The following is a 19,991-nucleotide window of genomic DNA, read 5'->3' as shown; positions in this document are numbered from 1 at the left end:
TGTCTTTAACAGAGCTAATGAGCGCAGACATTGCCGCACGTTCTCTGGCCGACCCCGAGGGGGAATCCTCCCCCTCCTCCTCCTCCCCACCCGACTGAGAGGACTGAGACCCCTCAGGGGGTAACTGTCCGTGGCAACCATATCTAGCTCCGAATCAGAAGACTGAGAAAGCCTGGGCCTTTTCTTAGAAGCCCGCTCACACATCAACAGATCCACTTTGGACGCTAAAGTCGCAAGTGCAGCTGTAAGTGAGACTATTGCAGAGGATTCAGGAGTACCTGAACCCTCCACCAAAGCTGGGGGGAATTTGCAATCCTGGGACTCCATAAAAACACTTAGAAATTTTATGGAGCTGGCCCTTTAAATCGGCGATAGCGGCGGTTCCCACCGCAATGAGTGACTAGCCTGTGCTACTAAGCACTGAAGGATATACTGCCAGCAGAGATATAAACCCTCACAAATAGCAGAAAAGCCCCCCAGAAGTGTATCTATACAATACCACGCTGCCAGCTCGATCTGAGTGCTTGGAGAGAGGAAATTATGTCACGCCACTAGAGGCCGAACATAGGTCTGAGCCACAAGAAAATGGTTGCCAATGTAAGTCTATGGGGGAGGCTCAGAGAAAATGGCCGCTGAGCACATGGGAAAACACATTGCTCACACTAAAGATGGCGCCCGAAAGGGCACCAATGCTTTACAGAGAAAATGGCTGCTGCCCTTACATGAGGCCAAACAGCCTGCCCACACTCAAAATGGCAGCCCTGCGATTTTACACCTCTGCGGCCCCCACAAACCTGTCTGAACCCCCAAACATTGCATAAGCACACACAAGGGACACAGGGACCCCCGCAAATCCCCCACACCGCGGCAGGACCGATATAGCGCCCCTGCAGGGACCGTGAGGGACACACGGGAACCATACAGACAGACATGAGGGGGATATCACAGACTCCAAAATAGACTGCCATCCCCATAACAGAGGTCCCACATACACCCCCCGACAGAAAATGCCATAGACAGAGGGGTAGCATGGTACTCAATGATCCAGTGAAAACGTGGGTGCCACTCTGTGACGGAAAGCCTCCCACTACTGGGTGTGGGTGCCATCAGCCGAACAGGATGCTAGCAACACGCGGCGTACCGCAGTTGAGACATCCTAGCGAAGTAGCCACTCCGCAGGCTTTGTCCCTGAGGACAGGGACATGTTGTTTGCGAGGCCTGGGCGTACGCATAGCCTGCTAACGCTCGATGGCAGGCTGGGATTCCATAAGGCTCTAGTACAACCAGTGCGATTACCAGCTCTGCAAACGCTGTAGTCTTCCGAAGTCTGACTAACTAAGCGCAGGAACAAATAAAAAGCTATCAGTGTAAAGAAAAATCACTTAGCAGAAATAAAAATTAAGAAACAGAAGAAAAGACTGAGACTGCAGCCCCAGCCAAGGGACGCCTGCCTACTCCTAACTAGGCAAAAGACAAACTGAATTGGGAATGCTGCTAGCAGGGGGGTATTGGACCAGAGGGACAGCCCCCTATAGGCGTGTCTATGCAAAGTTTTTGTGAATATTTCTAACAAAATCTTCTGCCTAGCTTACTCCTGTGGATAAGACCAATACCCAGTAGTGAAGACTGTATGAGTGGGCGGCGACTGTCAGAGGACATAAGAGAAAAAAGTATATACATTAATTTTGCATACAGTGCTGTATGATCGCGCAATTGCCAGTTAAGTAGCACAATGCTAAATACTAAAAAATGCTCTAGTTAAGAAGGGGGAAAACCTTCTAGAGCTTAAAGTGTAAAACAGTTTTGATAATATTCAGTGGCATTTGTGTGTTATATGGAGTGATGATGTCATGATAGTTTCCCTAGACTGCAAATTATAATTCAATACATCTAGCTTTGATGGCATTGATCCATATCGGCCAACTCAACCTGGAATTTTCTTGAACCCAACCATTACTTTTAAAGAATGAAAGTGTTTCATTTTGCTATGCATGCTAGTTCACATTAGTGTCTTTGTGCATATCTGATATATTTTAAAATTTTACATTAAATTACACTTTACGCATAATCTCAGCTGCATATTTTCAAGGTTAGGATTAAATAACACCATATTTTATATTTCATGCTCTCCCATAACTTGCACCTTTCGTGCTCTCCTAAAGACTACTGAATGAAAAATGACACAAATAATTTCTTTAAGTTCAATCTACTTTTACAAGCCCAAATGATGGTAGTTTGATGGTAATGTTTGGCCTGTTGACACATTACTCAAAGAAATCAGACAGATTCCAGCTATACATTTGCTAAATAAGTTTAGAAAATAAAAGCAAGAATGTGTTTGGTTGCTGTACAACTCTTTTTTTATTCATTTATAACGTACGTGAGTACCATTGACCAGAAATCACCAGGAATGTATTCAAGCCAATATCTCTAGAAAGCTCCTTCATAGGGTGTTCACTATCAAATAGGTCTTGTTGACTTTAGCTTACTGTACATAGAAAATTGTTTGTACAAATAACATGTCTCCTATAATAATTTCTAAAATAATTAGTTTGTGGAGGTCCCTTATAATACTTTGGGAGCACAATTAGCACTGAATAGTTAATGAATGTTGTTGCTGTTTGTTAGCCTACCTGTGAAGTTGTTAATATTGGGTGTTAAGCAAATCACAGCTTTTTTTTGTGGCAGATGTGAGGATTCTTTCATAATCCAAGGCAAATGTAACAACCCACGTACTAAATACTTCCTGTGCAATAATGTAAATACCCAGTGGAAAATGAACAACAGAAGTTTCTTCAAAGTATATATGAAATATATTGGATTTCCATTGTCTTTAGTACGCTAAACACCTTCTGTCATATACAGTTGTGTGTAAATGTAAGTATACCCAGTGGAAACTGTTGCCTTTTTTTACAACATAATGAGCAGACAAGCATTAGAACTTCATTCAAACTGTGTCTACAGATAAAGATGATATACTTGAACAAATGACACATAAAATTGACAAGATGCATCCATTCTCCTAATCTAAATTAATGATTGTAAATTTGTCATCTGAAAGAAGGAAGTACACGCTCACATTTACCTCTACTTCAAATCCACAAATTTGGATTTAGGTGTTCCAGATTATGTGCTAATGATCAGAACCTCCTTCAAGGAGTATGCAAGTTATTTAAACTTTAGATATCTAGGGTCAAGTGTTCTCTTTGCTACTGACCTGTGTGGTGTCATAATAACCAGATAAAAAGAGCTCTTTAGGGTTCTCAGAAAGAAGGTAGTGGATTATGAGTTTGGCAAGGGATTTTAAAAAAATGACAATTTCTTTTAAGTTAATAATTTCATAGTCAGAAAAAAAAATTGCTCTGGGGGAATCATCTTGTACCCTACTTATATCCCAATTTTCATCCAATAAATACTACTATTCAATTGAACAGCACTAATGCAATGCCTACTGATACTGATGGTGGGAGAAGGCAATCCTCTTTTTCCTAGGCTCAGTTGTAAACGTCTGTAGACATCAACAACACCTAACAATTTTATACGTGTCTTTGGTAATTTGAAACCATTATCTGCTTTTCTAAATCCCTCCAGGACTATTTACAATTGTTTAGTTTCCAGTAGTGTGACCTACTGTATCAACTGAAGGTAAGTGAGCTTTTTTAATTGAGTCATGGGACAGAACTAGGGTTTCTTTAGCTTTAGCATACAACAGTATCACTGATTGAAAAAAAAAAAAAAAAAAAAGGCTTATCAAGTTCACCCTCTGGCATCTCCTGCAGTTTTGGATCAGGAAGACAAAAACCCTTGGGCAACCATCGTCGGTTATGCCATATGGGAGCAGAAAAATTACTTGCCTTTCCCAAGCAAAGGAGCAAACACATTGGCCCTCCAGAACAGATTTAAATGTACCTAATAGAGTCACAAGTTGGTAACGCATGTTATAACTCTGAAGGTTTGTCCCACATTCTATCTAGAATTTGGCAGAATATAACATTAATGACAATTGAATTAGCTAAGAGGCACAGCATATTGACAAACACACAACATAAGAAACATGTACAGTATATAGTAAATACATACTGTTCTCCTTGATGCCTTGTTCCCATTGTTATTCAAGTGTTTCATGTTGTACTATGAAACATATTCACTTGTTCCAGATTAAAGTCTTTAATTGTACAACAGCTGTTCATGTTCCACTCCACATCACGATGAAGTGTACAGCATGGCAGCCCACTGGAACAAGCAGGTCATACAGCAGGCTTCTGTTGATTAGTTTCTTCTAGTAAGAAATGTAATACTTGTTGTTTTGACTACTTCTTGCTTTTCACCAACAATCGGAATCTTTACTGCATGCAATATATGCTTCTGAATACAAAACTATGCAAATAATTTCCTGAAGTCACAAAATGATAAAGTACTACTACTCTAAGCGGGACATAAGGCTAAAGTAGCCCAGGTAAATTAAAAAGGTCCTTGCGCCCCAAATGGGATACTTCTTATATGGTATGTCCATCTAAAAATAATTTGGAGCATATATACCCGCCAACATCTTTTTCTCCAGTGATCCTGGAGGTACCTAAACTGTGGCTGTAAGATGTTCAACTTAATTATATGCCTGTTGGACGCTTGATCAGTGCTGTAAAATTTAATGCAGTATCTATTAGGGAGTGTTTAATACATTGTTCAGCATAAACTTTAATTAGCACCGTGAGGAATGTAATGGTCGAGCCAAGATTTCCTGGAGAATCCTCTACATGGCATTCTCAAGAGATCTACTTACTTCACTTACCCTCTGGTATCGACCCAAATATGACTTTGGCTTACTCTTTAAAACACATTTTTTTCTGAGTTCCCCTGAATTTATATATGCAGATGTCCTGCTGTATAGGATATTGGACTTCTCATTAGCTTAAAAGTGGAGAAAGAAAATCAAACCCACATATTACATTTCTTTTAACTTAACAGTGCTTTATTAAGCTGGAAAAAAAACCCCATGAAATATAGCATTAATTATTTATTCAGCTAAGTATTTAAGCAATGCACAAAATTTTCAAATGGTTACAAATGTATTTTTCTGTCGTCGCTAATAAGTTACAAGCGTAGGTCCTTTACATGAAGCGGTTCCGTATGTATTCCCTGTACATGAGCATGTCCTCTTTCCCAAGTTGCTGCATGATACCTCTGCCTGCTTGAATATGAGCATAAAAAATATCCATTGACTTTCGGTCTACCTTAGGAGGTGTTACTTCATATATGTTGTCCTGGGAAAAGGATGAAATGCAGTTCCTGTAGAAAATAAACATTTCAAAAATTAAAATGTATGAAAGGTACATTTACAGTGAATATCTTATATAACATCATAGAAGAAACCAAGCCCATAATTTGAATATGTAGAAAATATTAATGGAAACTATAAATGCAAATAATATATTCATCAGCACTAAAGTAGCTCAGATCATCCTGCACCCTTTCCAGAGCAACTGCTTTGTATTTGGATTAGAGACTTTTAAGGAGCAGCAGCAGATTGAAGAGGTAATTTCCCTGCTCCCTATCAGCATGTTCCCTGTCAGCACATATGAATTCAGATTGGCTGCATGCACCGTCCCTCCCTCTCCTTCCAGCTTTACAGTGGATTAGGCAAGGCTGAGATCAAGTCAAACTCAGGTGATTATATTAGCTGAATTTAAGATACATTTGTGTTTTATTAGGTATATAACTGCTTTCATGAGTGTATGTCTTGAGTTCAACCAATTATCAATCCTTTTATGGAAATCAAATGATCTTTCTGGACCTTGTCTTTTAGCTACTTATGCTCCTTGGACCTGACCATTGTTACCGTTGTCCTTTTGCTTGGCATAGTAGAAAACTTTACTCTGATTTCTGTTGCCATCCAAAGCCCTTGCATGGGCAGATTGGATGCTCTGTTATTCTGTCCAAAATTGAATAAATTAATTGTACCAGATGTTTGGAACAAAAACAAAATAAAATAATTGTACCAGAAATAAAAATGAGCACAGGAAGAATTCTGAATGGGTGCTATATGCAGGACTTTAAAACAAAGAGCTTTTTTTATGGACAATATTCTTCTAATCCTGTAGGTGTGAACAATCTACAGTGGGGATCGAAAGTTTGGGCACCCCGGGTAAAAAATTGTATTAATGTGCATAAAGAAGCCAAGGAAAGATGGAAAAATCTCCAAAAGGCATCAAATTACAGATTAGACATTCTTATAATATGTCAATAAAAGTTAGATTTTATTTCCATCACTGACACTTTCAAAATTACAGAAAAGAAAAAAATGGCATCTGCATAAGTTTGGGCACCCTGCAGAATTTATAGCATGCAAGGCTGAGACCTGCCAGTGTCATGGATTGTTCTCAATCAATCATCATCTGGGAAGACCAGGTGATGCCAATCTCAAAGGTTTTAAATGCCCAGACTCATCTGACCTTGCCCCAACAATCAGCACCATGGGATCTTCTAAGCAGTTGTCTAGAAAACTGAAACTGAAAATAGTTGACGCTCACAAAGCTGGAGAAGGCTATAAGAAGATAGCAAAGCGTTTTCATATGTCAATATCCTCTGTTCAGAATGTAATTAAGAAATGGCAGTCATCAGGAACAGTGGAAGTTAAAGCAAGATCTGGAAGACCAAGAAAAATATCAGACAGAACAGGTCGCAGGATTGTGAGAAAAACAATTCAAAACCCACGTTTGACTGCACGATCCCTCCAGAAAGATCTGGCAGACACAGGAGTTGTGGTACACTATTCCACTATAAAGAGATATTTGTACAAATATGGTCTTCATGGAAGAGTCATCAGAAGAAAATCTCTTCTACGTCCTCACCACAAAAATTAGCGTTTGAACTTTGCAAATGAACATATAGGCAAGCTTGATGCATTTTGGAGACAAGTTCTGTGGACCGATGAGGCTAAAATTGAACTTTTTGGCCGGAATGAGCAAAGGTACGTTTGGAGAAGAAGGGGCACTGAATTTAATGAAAAGAACCTCTGTCCAACTGTTAAGCATGGGGGTGGATCAATCATGCTTTGGGGTTGTATTGCAGCCAGTGGCACAGGGAATATCTCACGAGTAGAAGGAAAATGGATTCAATAACATTTCAGCAAATTTTGGATGGTAACTTGATGCCATCTGTGAAAAAGCTGAAGTTAAAGAGAGGATGGCTTCTACAAATGGATATAGATCCTAAACACACCTCGAAATCCACAGGGGATTACATCAAGAGGCGCAAACTGAAGGTTTTGCCATGGCCTTCACAATCTCCTGACCTCAACATAATTGAAAATCTATGGATAGAACTTAAAAGAGCAGTGCGTGACAGACAGCCCAGAAATCTCAAAGAACTGGAAGACTTTTGTAAGGAAGAATGGGCAAAGATACCTCAAACAAGAATGGAAAGACTCTTGGCTGGCTACAAAAAGCGTTTACAAGCTGTGATGCTTGCCAAAGGGGCAGTACAAGATATTAACTCTGCAGGGTGCCCAAACTTTTGCAGACGCCATTTTTTTGTTTTCTGTTATTTTGAAAGTGTAAATGATGGAAATAAAATCTAACTTTTGTTGACATATTATAAGAATGTCAAATCTGTAATTTGATGCCTTTTGGAGATTTTTCCATCTTTCCTTGGCTTCTTTATGTACATTAATACAAATTTTTACCTGGGGTGCATAAACCTTCGATCCCCACTGTATGTGGCCATTCTATATTATAGTGCATGTTTGCAATAGAAAATGCTCCCATCTGTCTGTTTTTACTTGCTGTCTGTCTACTTATGTTCAAAACTGTAATATCTGCTCACTTCACATGAAATGTCCAGTGAAGCAAACAGACCCACTAGTATACACCAAGTTGTGAACCATGAACCCTCTTTGGAACAGTGAGCAAGTTACTCTTATAAATGCAAAGGTTGCATAAAATGATGTATGTGATAATCTTCCAGCCATATATTTGGACTATAGGAAATTAGAATAAGTAATGGTGATATAATTCCTACATTTTCTAAAGCAGACAAAAGAAAATTCACACCACTAGCAATGAGTTACTGAATTTAAAAAGACACATAAATCAGCTATCAGCAGTAGATAACCACATTAACTCAAACTACAAAAAGCATGAAAAGCACACAGAGGTGTGCATTTTTTAAATTCACTTTACTTGGTGGCCTACTTTTTTATTCCCGTACATTTTGTCATATTAAAAATATTATAACATGACAGTGCTGGGTATTGTTAAAGAGCTGTGTTTTTCTTACAGTCATATGCATAACCAGCACATAAATCTAATCAACACCCTGCTTTCATTCATAACAACTTTGACATCCCAGTCCAAGCCCATTTGGCTCAAGATAATGAAACAATCTTAATGCTCTTTCTAAAATGTAATTTCTGTTGTAATAGCAGGAAGCTTTCCTATTACTTTTATATCAACTAGCATAATAACACAAGCTAAGTGACTAAAAGTATAATTTCATATAGTGGTGAGCGGGAATTATATAATCCAGCTCAAACTTTTCTTGCTATAAAGCAAAACAGATTTTATTTGTCCTGACTAGCAGACATGGTGGACCTGACTCTCAAATATAAAAAGTTTATGATCGAACCAATACACTATGGAAAAAAAAAAAAGAATGAAAGTTTGTGAACCCTTCAATTCAAACTCCAGGTCCTTAGCATCTATGAAAAATTAAAAAAAGCAGCTCCAGCCGCTATACTTATCCAGTCTGTCCCCCATAGAACTCACTGATCCAGTGACACTGCTCCTCTCCTCTTCTGGGTTTAATGACACCCATTGTCATGCAACCCTCTTCTTTTGAGTCCAGGGCAGGGGGCATAACCTTGGACATGCTGTGTCATTACATATAAGTAAACATAACACTGTTCGGAAACTGCTCGGCACCACAATCATTTCTACTCTAACAGCGGAAAGCAATAATTATTGCAAGATGGCGACTTACTGTAGAATGGTGGTACCCAGTCTGCAGAATGTTTGTGGTCCAATTCCCCCCCACAAAAACCGCAAAGGGGGTCAAATACCACCAAAAGAAAGCCCTATTTGTGGGGAAAAAAGAACATACATTTTGTTTGGGTATGGAATTGCATGACTGCACAATTACCAGTTAAAAGTCATGTAGTGCCAAATTGCAAAGAATGGCCTGGTCATTAAGGGAGAAAAACCTTCCGGTCCAGAAGTGGTTAGAGCAAAAACAGCATCTTTATTGAGGCAAACCCTCTGGACCAAGATAACTCAAATTTGGTCAAATGTGAAATTTCTTTGGAAAATTTGTCTATGATAAGGTTATAATTTTTGCCTGCCAATGACACCGGAGTTCAGATAATACCCAGATACTGTAGGAGATATCTGTATCATTAAAGGTGTATAGAAAGGTCTGTTTGAGAGAAATTATAGCCGCAGAATCAACCCCAAGCCTCACAAAAATTCACTTTGTCATAACACAAAAAGATACCAAAAAGAGTTAAAATTTGATGTGCTATAGTCAAGAATTCAGTTGGGTTTGCAAGCAACAAAAAAGACAAAAACTTGACTGAGCTTAACTCCAACTGTACACACTATGTGCTGTATCCAAGTTGATGTAACAAGACCCAGTGATCTGACACATATATAGAAATAAGCTGTATTAAACACAAATATCTGAAAAATACAAAACTCACTATTTATCTCATAAAATCATAATTGTCCAATTATTAAAAACACACACACACAACCATAGCAGCTGCAGAGAAGTTGTATGAACAACCTAATCTCTCCCAAAAAAAAAAAAAAAAAAAGAGGGAGAAAAACAAAAATATTAGCATGGGTTTATGAATCTATATGCCCGACAGGGGGTGCAATTTGTGTCAACTAGCTAAAAAAAAACATATAATATCGCTTGCTCCATGTTGTAAAATGGTAATGTATAGCTCATGGCTGAATCCTATTAAAGATTCCTTAAGGGGGAATCCTCTGGTGAAATATATTCCAAAGCTGATTTAAAGTTAGATGTTGTACAGTCCATTAGGAGATCTTCCTATGGATATGCAAAGGTCCAGACCACATGTAGACAATGTCGTCCCCGTGTGGCCAACACTGTAATAGATTCTTTATGCCGTAGTACAAGGTCTATCAAGTTGAGGGTGTTATAATGGGCCACAACATGTGGTTAATAACAGTAAGGTCCATAATTGTATCCCATATAGGATCAATCCTTATATATCCAGCTCAGAATGATTTTACAGGTAGGCTGTAGTAAAAAATCCATATTTCTTTTTTGTATATCACAGGACAAAGATTCATATTTATTACCATATGGGATGTCCAATAGCAATGCATCTGAGGGGCGGGGGACACCATAAATACCGCCATCAGACCACAAAAGATCTACACAGCTGCCTGCAGAACACTGGGGCTAAATGCAGACTCCTCCTGGGTCCTAAAATCCACTCAATAGAAACGAGTGAACGTATGCACTGATGACCAGGTCAGGGCTTTGCAAATCTGAGCCATAGAAGCTTGATAGCAAACTGCCCAAGAGGCACCTACTCTTCTGGTAGAATGTGCCTTCACAGGAAAAGGTGGAATCTTCCCTTTCAAACCATACGCCTGGAAAATACCCTGGCGAATCCGATGAGAAATCGTAGACTTAGATGCTGCCTGCCCTTTCCTGGGCCCTTCTGGCAGCACGAACAAAAGATTGGTCTGATGAAGTTGAGCCGCCCTTTCCAAATAAATCTTAAATGCCTGTACTACATCAGCAGTGGAAGCATTTTGGATCCCCTGAGGGAGGGGGGCTATGGCATAAGGCATCAGCACCCCTTTTCTTCAACAGAGGGAAATACTTTGAAGGGATTGCCATAGGACCACCTACCCCTCGCAGGACTGCAATTTGCTTATTTCAAGCTCAATATCTTTGAAAAATGTTATTGACTCCTGTAAGACACTCCAGAAGCTGTGATCCCAGAGCGATATTAACGGTGTGTGTGTCCATTTTCCTTCTCTTGGCTGGAGTGGGGGTTGTCAGGGATTATTTCCCCCCTTGTCTCTTCTGGGTGCTCGGTGTTCTTTTATTCCCCTTTGTGGGATTTGGCAATAACAGGATCCCCTGATGAAGCTACAAGCGAAATGCGTAGCGATCCTGTGACCCTCCGAGATACCCGTGAAACCCAGATATATTTTTTTCAAAACTATCACAAGATTTGTGCAAACATTTGGAACGGGTATTGTCTCAGACCTCTCTGGTGCACTATAGGTCATCATCAGGAGAGACTTTTTATTAATGGGGAGATATTGCTCTGTATGCTTTACATATGTATTCTTATGAAATTATTTTACAATAGAATTTTAATGATGTCATAATAAACTGATTTTCTTATCACTTGAATCCTTGAGTCCTTTTATAGGGTTATTTGTGGCTACCTATAAAGTTTAATCTTTCTGTTCTTTTTGTCTCCCCCCCCCCCCCCACAATTTAAAAACATGTGCCATAGGTATTTTTAGGTTTAAAAAGCTGGTCTTCCTATATGTCCATAACATGAATATTAAAATGTAAACTCCTTCTGGGTCAGGGATGCTCTCAATTAGGAATGGTCCACTTTAAAGGCATTCAAAATCATGGGTAGCTGGGCCCTGCCATGTGGATCATTCAACAAAGCAGAAAAAAAAAATGCTTTGCACTTCCGAAACCACAAACCAATACACAGAACTCAAAGATGGGATTATCTTCCAACAACCATAACATACTACATAATAAATCCATATATAATTGCATGTGATTACACACTGTCCTTCGTGGATTCCAAACTATCTTTCCACAGGAGGTGAGACACCCCCCCCCCCCTATACCAGGGCTGTAAAGGGGATGTCTCTCCTCAAACAAATTGGCTATGCAGATATAAACATCTTCAATCCAAATTGTTTCCTAAGGAGCTATGTCGTACCTTTAACTGATAAACGATTGTCTAAATTGATTCTGTATATCTACATGTTTTTCCTTCACCCCCCCCCCCCCCCATCCTCCAACATGTGTTTTAAGTTTTATAAACCTTTGTTAATAACTTCAAAAGTTTATGTACCAAGACGCGTGTTACATTTGACTTCGATGAATGTTGATCATCGCTGTATCTTGTTCACTTATTTTAAATCAAATAAAACTTTTATTGGAAAAAAAAATGCTTGGGAGATGCCTTTAAACTGTATCTGGGATTAAAAAACAGTACGACATGACAAAACATGGACAGCATTAGCAACACCATATACTGGCATCACATGTTTATGTAATTAGATATGTCATTTCTTTTTTCATTTTTATATTCAGTTTGGCTCAAATATAGCACTCCAATCTAATTCAATACAACAGGCCTCGACAAAACCCGGGCGCCAGGTCGCATTTGCGACTAGAATTAGCGACCTGGCGCCTGGGGTGCCCTGCAGAAGGTGTCCTGTCATTTTTGCACGGACTTCCGCGCACGGAGTGCATGGACTTCTGGGCCGTCCGAAAATTGAGGCACTGGCTTTTCGGCCTACTTGAGATGAGAGGCTTCCAATGGGGAACTGGCGCCCTCTTGTGGTGGCCGGGAGTAATGACTGTTGTAATTACTGTTTCCACTGCCTGATTGTTCACAATGCATTACCATCTCCCTCTCCAGTTAGTTACCTTTGACAGGGAGTGTGGTTATTTATTATTAATTTAATTTATTTTTTAAATGTAAAAACTAAATAATATTTTTTTCTTTTTAATTATTAAAAAAAATTATATATTTTTTTCCAATTATTATTATTATTAAAAAAATAATAATAATAATATATATATATATATATATATATATATATATATATATATATATATATATATATAATCTTTTTTTTTTTTTTTCCCTCATCGCCATGCCACAGCTGAAGGCCCCTTTCACACGGGCTGTCTGATCAGGTCCGCCTGTCAGTTTTTCAGGCAGACCTGATCGGACCCTTCATTCTCCTCTATGGAGCAGTAATCTGCCGCCATCTGATCCTGTCCTCCAAAAGCAGACGGATGGTGGTTCTATTTTCTATCCATCCCGTGGATCGGATCAGATGGCATCGGATGGAAAGAGACAGACAGTCTGTTTTCATCCAATTACGCTAGAGGAGAGTGGGGTTCTAGTCGTATTTATGTGTAAATTTAGTATCCGTTTTATTAAATAAAGCTTGGTTGTTAGTTTAAAAAAAAAAAAAAAAACTGGCTCCTAACTTTTTTAGCTGGCTCCTAGATTTCAGGAAAATTTGTCAAGCCCTGCATTACAAGTTGAAAAAAAATGCCTTTTAGGTAGTTTTGGCTGCAAAACCTAATTTTTTTTTTATCTAGCAGTAATAGGTGTGAAATGAATGATGCAAGTAGTAGCCACAACAGATCCAAAAGCAATAGTAAAGTTTATTCATAAAAAAAATTACGCTAAAGCCCTCAGCTTTCTACAAACTGGCTAATGGCAAAACAAGTTAATAGTAGTTTGTGAGCTTCTTTTTAATTTTTCTTTCTCTCACTGCATTGTCTAAAAGGTTTACTATAATTTTAGTGTACAAAAACACTTCAAAATCACAACTACACATTTACTTAAAGCTGTAGTAACCCGCATCCAGAAAATAAAAAACCGGGCCCCGGACAGTGCATACTAGCACATTATGACAGACTTACCTGAAAACAAAGTCTTTCAGTGGTGCGCTGTAACCGCAGAAGGTGATTTCACTTTCACGGGCTTCATCTTATCTGATTGGCTAAGCCTGCGATGATGTCACTACCACGCATGTGCGTGGGAGTCACTGTTTACGGCACGGCTTTGAAGGAACGGCATTGGTATATCGTTCCTTCAGAGCGCATCAAACATAAATACCTCCTAAACTGTGCAAGTTTAGGAGATATTTACTGTACCAATAGGTAAGCCTTATTATAGGCTTACCTATAGGTAAAAATCATACATGGGAGTTTACACCCACTTTAACCCCTCCCATCTTAAATTATTCTTAAATTAATAAAACTATAGACTTCAGGTATGTGTTTGGTAGAAACAGGTGCTAGGACAATATGCCATCACTTGAAAAGGCAAAAAATAGGAAGGGGTGAGGCAGGTTTTATCTTGCAAAAAATAGAAGAAATAATTGTGAGAATAGCCAAAAACAGTGTACAGTGACAGGACAGTATGTAAGCAGCCTAGTTAGGCTGCAAAACGAGAGGAAGAGACAAGACAGGTGGCGCTCCAGATGGCAGTGGATAACAACTGCCATATGGAACTGCACAAAAGCACACACAAAAGGTACAATGACTTTGTGCATTATACCCTTGCCCTTCTGAAGATTTACCCTCTAAAATCTCGAAATCCCTCTAAATCCTCCTGTATTGAATTGTATTGTAACTGTATTGTCTTCCCTCATATTGTAAAGCACTGTGCAAACTGTTGGCGCTATATAAATCCTGTATAATAATAATTTACCCCCCTTCATGACCAGGCCATTTTTTTGCAATACGACACTGTGTTATTTTAACTGATAATTGCGTGGTTATGAAACACTGTACCCACATGACATTTATGTCATTCTTTTTCCCACAAATAGAGCTTTATTTTGGTGGTATTTGATCACCACTGGTGATTTATTTTTTGTGCTCTAAACAAAAAAGCCAGAAAATTTGAAAAAAAATATACATATTTTTATATAAAATATATCCAATAAAATTTAAAAATATATATATAATTTCTTCATAAATTTAGGTCACTATATATTCTGCTACATCGTTTTGATAAAAAAATCCCAATAAGCGTATATTAATTGGTTTGCGCAAAAGTTAAAATTTTGTGATATACTATACTGCATTTTTTATTTATTTTTATACTAGTAGTGGCAGCGATCAGCTGCTTATAGCAGGACTGTGATATTCCGGTGGAAGATCTGACACTGACACTTTTTGGGAACCAGTGACACTAATACAGTGATCAATGCTAACAATATGCACTGTCACTGTACTAATGACACGGCAGGGAAGGGGTTAAACAGTTGGGATGATCATTTGCAGGTAAAAGAAAATTCATCACATCACCACTGACAGGACAGAGCTGTTAACCTAGGCAGAGCTCCCTCCAGCCTCTCTCCTTGATGATCAACGGGTGCCGGCGGACATCCATTGACCGGCAACCGCAGATCAGCTTCTGCTGTGATTAATCACAGCAGAAGTGGCACGTCTCCTAACCATAAGTGCAGAATCACGTATATACATGCAATTCTGCACATGGTGCAGTAGGGAGGTGTTATCATAACAAACATGAGACAAAGTTATGAAAGGTCAATTTGTATCTACAAGAGCTCTTAGGATAAGCATTTATAATAATTCTTAGGGTCCTTGTGGTAAGGGCCCCTGAACAATAGCTCCACCCAAAGCTAAAACGTCATAGCAGCCAATTTAGGTATATTAGCACAGTAAGATTAGTTGAGTCATCAACGTCTCCTTTTTTGCGTTGGTAACCTGAAAAGGAACAATTTTATCAAGCAAGGGTTACACTTCTGCCTATAGGAGAAATGGACACTACCAAGATAGCAAGGATAACTTACCACAAATTTGTGGCAGTGTTGAATTGTAAGTTGGTTAACTTGCTGAACATTTTCACTAGCAGGTTGTACACTTGAAGAGCACTTGAAGCACAAGTTCCAGTTGACACTTTTCCAATTTGTAGCAAATTTTGTAGCCCATACAGCAAAGATGATCTCAATGTAAGGATGCCAACAGACCATCCCCTCAGACTCTAAAACAGTTAGTTCCCACTCCCCTAGGTACACCACCACCTCTGCACCTGGAGGAAGTGGGATCCATTGAAGCAGAAAAAATTATGATTGAGTATAAAGTCAAAGGACTCCACAATAAACAAATTTAAATGCCAGTCAAGACAGATACATTGTGACAGAACTCTACACACGCACGCTATCCTCTATCATGTGGTATCAAGCTATACAGTGCCTCAACGTCTATAGCTACTAAGATGGCAGATGAAGGTGTATGTATTCCTTCCAAATGTTTTAACAGATGAATGGTGTCTTGTGTATAGGAAGAAAGACTTAGCCCATGTGGATGTAAATGATTGTCCACTAGGCAGCTTAGATTCTCAGTCAGCGATTCATTCCCGCAGATAATTGGTCTTCCAGGTGGACATTTCTCATTCTTGTGTAGTTTGGGCAAAGAGGTCATGAGACCTCAGCAGATGAACATGTGTGGCATAGGCTCCCTCCTGGCAAGGAGTGTAACTACTCCTGTTTTTAGATACAGCAATTGATTTATGCATACACACCTCTCACGGTGGGTAAGTGCTCTCAATACCACCTTATTTCCCTAACGGGTTGTTGAACCATATCCTATTGTTGTTAAGTTTGATATTTATTTCTTGTCTGTATCTTCATTTCAGTCAATGTCCCTTCATTATAAAACACCTCTGAAGAAGAGTGTCTCGAAATGCCTCAGTGGTTTTTATTAATATTCCACGTATATGGGACAACTTTGGATCATTTGCCAATTTTTGTATTCTTGCTTCTATACATGTGTATGTGTGCACCTTTATATTGCTGTTCATTGTATTTTGTGACTCTATTGTCAGGATGTAACCTTTGAACTTTAAATCATGAAATATTAAACCCTTTTAAAAAAAATCTACCTATATTACTTTTGCATTATGGTAGATAATATACTGTATACTGTTTATTTGTGTCAGTGCCTGCATAGTACCACTCCTAAGAGGGGTCCCTCTTCGTACTGGATGCCAGGTACTCTCACCGTCTCAGGTAGGTAAATATCGACTTTTAGAGCATTCTCCAAATCTGTCCCTGTGCAATTTTTGGTTGATTTGAGAGATGAAGGAAATTAGGGGCTAGTGTTTAGAACTCTATTTTGTATCCCTGTGAAACAGTTGATTGAACCCACAGGTTTGGGACATCTGTGACCCAGAGAGAGACAAACTGTAATAGACAACCGCCATTTATAGGAGTGAGGACGCCCCTTCACTGGGAAGAAAGCTTGTACCAAAGGAAGGGCTGAACTTAGGTTTTGAAGTTGAAGCCTGGGTAGAGTCGTTCGCTACTCTGCGTTTTGAGGAGGTAGAGGCTTCTGAGGAAGTGGGTTTGGAATCTACTACTGCAGAGAAAAACCTTTCCTCCTTTGACATCTTTCATGAATTGGTCAATTGCCTCAGAAAAAAAGGTGTATGTGCTTTTTGCAGACAGCTTCAGCTGTCCAAGCTTTAAGCCATAAGTAAATGTAGATTAGGTAAGAAGGTCTCCCTTTAGCAGTAAATCTATACAATTCCATGGAACGATGGTTAGTGGCAATCTCAGCCTGAACTCCCACCAATCCATTCCCCCAAAGTGTTTCACTCCGCCCCTTGGAGCCTAAAATGGGGAATGTAGATTAGGGCTATTCTGGAAATGTGTCTCATAGCATGTTCTAGAGCACACAAAAAAGCAGAACGGAACATAATTGCTCCATTAAAGCAGGGTCCTGGAATGCAAGATCATCTTGGTTGTTCATTGCCCTAGTCCGTTTTGCTATAGTTTGACATACAGACAGTTCCCAGGTTACAAACAGGATATGTTCTGTAGCTTTGTTCTTAACTTGAATTAATATGTAAGTTAGAACAGGTACATTTTTTAAGCGTAACTCTAAAAGACAGCCAAAAAAAATATTACTGACCAGATATGTCAAAAGACTATTGCATAACTCTGTATAGACTATTACATAAGCCCACTCTGGTTACTACAACTAACAACTGCTTTAGCCAAAAAAAGGACTTTCTTCAATATGGTAATTTAGAATATATACCAAACTGTGTGCACAAAATGTATAACATTTACTGTTATTGAGAGGCATCATCTCTAGACATATAGACATTTTTAAAAACAGCATTACTTCCTTACTTGCTGAAACCTGGTAAAATCTCACTGTCTAGTAAGCCGGCGATACCTCACTGACCAGAGAGGGAGAAACACTAGAAACAGGAGCATGGATTTTTTTTTTTTTTGCCTTCTCTAGCAATCCTGCCCCTGGTAGGTTGCCAATAGTGGCAGGGTCACTAGTGTGTCATAGGCCTCAGGGGTACGGAATATAAACCTGCATTCAGCGCCCATGTTAACTTGCCTGTGCTGGCAATAGGGGGGCTTTCTATCTTCACCTGGTCTTCCTTCCAGGTTTGCCCTCTCTGACTGTTTAAATGGCCAGGCTGCGTTGACATCATTCCTGCATTTACGCACGGAAGTCACGATGATGGCACATGTATGATTGTATTATATGTATTATTGGCTTGAGCTGATGTGACTAGTTCCTAAACTGCACAAGTTTAGGAGATTACCTACAGGTAAGATTTACTATAAACTTACCTGTAGTACAGATTTTAAATTTGAGTTTGCTACCACTAAAAACTATGCATGACTAGTATATGTGGGTTGTGTGTACAGAGCTATTTTGGGGTCAGTGCAATCTTTCAGGCTACATGCACACTAGAGCTAAGTGTCTTTGGCCATCTACAGGCTTTCTTGAGCATCTGTACAGGTGTTTTTAAACAATTTTGGGGCCAGCTTAAACTTTTGCATTTTTTTTATAATTATATTTAACCAATGGAAAGCTAGATAAATGGGGATTGGGGGGGGGGGGTGCAATACTCATGCTTTTGTGCATTTTTCAGGCACTCCCATTGAAGTTTATTGGGGCAGCTTCATGTACAACACTACACGTCAACAGGTGCGTTTTAAAACCATTGGAATGTGGATGTTTGGAGCTTTGAGCTTAAAGTGTTACTAAACCCACAACAGTAAAATCAGGCTGTATATGCAGTAAAGCACCCTTGTTATACTCACTGTGGAACCTAAGGGATTAATCCTCTGCATTGTTTAAAAAGGCTGTTTGATCCTGTCTTCTCTATTCCTCCCCTTCTTCCACTGCCTTTAATTCATCTCCCAATAGAACAGACTCTAGGGGACATGCTGCACATGCTCAGTTTGGTGAGTACTGCGAGATAATGTTTTTTTCTTGGGAGAGTGCATGTGATCAGCACAGGGCCAATCAGCACTGTCAAGACAGAGGGTCAGGGATTCTGCAGCCTCATTGGACAGCCATAGGAGAATGAAAACTCCTCCTACAAGCTTTAACCAGACACTGATAGAAGTCACAAGACTGCTATATACTGCTGATGAGAAAAGGTATTTGGCAGTTTATATTTACTAAAACTACTGCATTTCCATGTACTGTGGGAGACCAGATATAGTGAATGCAGGTTCTGGGCTTAGTAACACTTTAAACTTAAAAGTTTAGTCATCATCACAAAAAAAGTGCCTCCTTTGAAAACTTTAAAATGTATGTAACGCCCTTAGTGGAGTACATACCTATAGGTAACCCAGCGGGGTGAACGGAAAAACAAAAATGTACAGATTTCCGTACTAACTCAAGCAATGTTAGTGCGGTAATCTCCCCCCACTGAGCTATTCTATTTTAGCAGGAGACTCTCCCCCTGCAACAGAACACTCTGAACAGCACTCTCAGCCATTAGCTGCAAGTGGTGGTCAGATGTCGGTTTTTCAGCATGCTCAATCGACAGTAGCTGATAGTGAGAACTGCTTCTGTCAGACAGGGAGCTATACACACAGGCCGAAAGTTGGCCACTTCCTAAAGAAAGTTGGCCCATGTGTACCCAGCCTTAAACTAGTACTAATTTTATTATGCAGGTATGGGAAAACCGCTACAATGCTTTGAAATTATACATAAGACAGGTTTACTTACATGGCTAGAGGATCCCCTTTAACCACTTGCTGACCGCCGCACGACTATTTACTGCGGCGGTCAGCCCTGTACAGGCAAAGTGACTTAGTACTACGTCACTAGCCTGAGAGCCTCTAGGGGGCAAACGCGCCGCCGGAGGCACGTTCCCGCCCCCGCTCGTTCCCTAAAAAGTCCGCGCGTGTGCCCGACGGACCCGATGTCTG

At 39.5% G+C, this 19,991-nt stretch overlaps 1 protein-coding gene across 1 annotated transcript in view; it reads right to left on the bottom strand.

Annotated features, from left to right (window-relative positions):
* Nucleotides 1–5,052: 5,052 nt before the first annotated feature.
* Nucleotides 5,053–19,991, bottom strand: part of FIG4 (FIG4 phosphoinositide 5-phosphatase) — a 448,851-nt gene continuing 433,912 nt past the window's right edge. Inside the window, exon 23 of the mRNA XM_082251578.1 lies at nt 5,053–5,286. Within this exon, the coding sequence (XP_082107704.1) occupies nt 5,109–5,286 (178 nt within the window). The 3' untranslated portion in view covers nt 5,053–5,108. The remainder of the gene's footprint in view (nt 5,287–19,991) is intronic.

This window comes from Pelophylax lessonae, assembly GCF_965119305.1.
Source record: "Pelophylax lessonae genome assembly, chromosome: 3".
NCBI lineage: Eukaryota > Metazoa > Chordata > Amphibia > Anura > Ranidae > Pelophylax > Pelophylax lessonae.
This window is presented reverse-complemented; position numbering and strand designations above follow the sequence as displayed.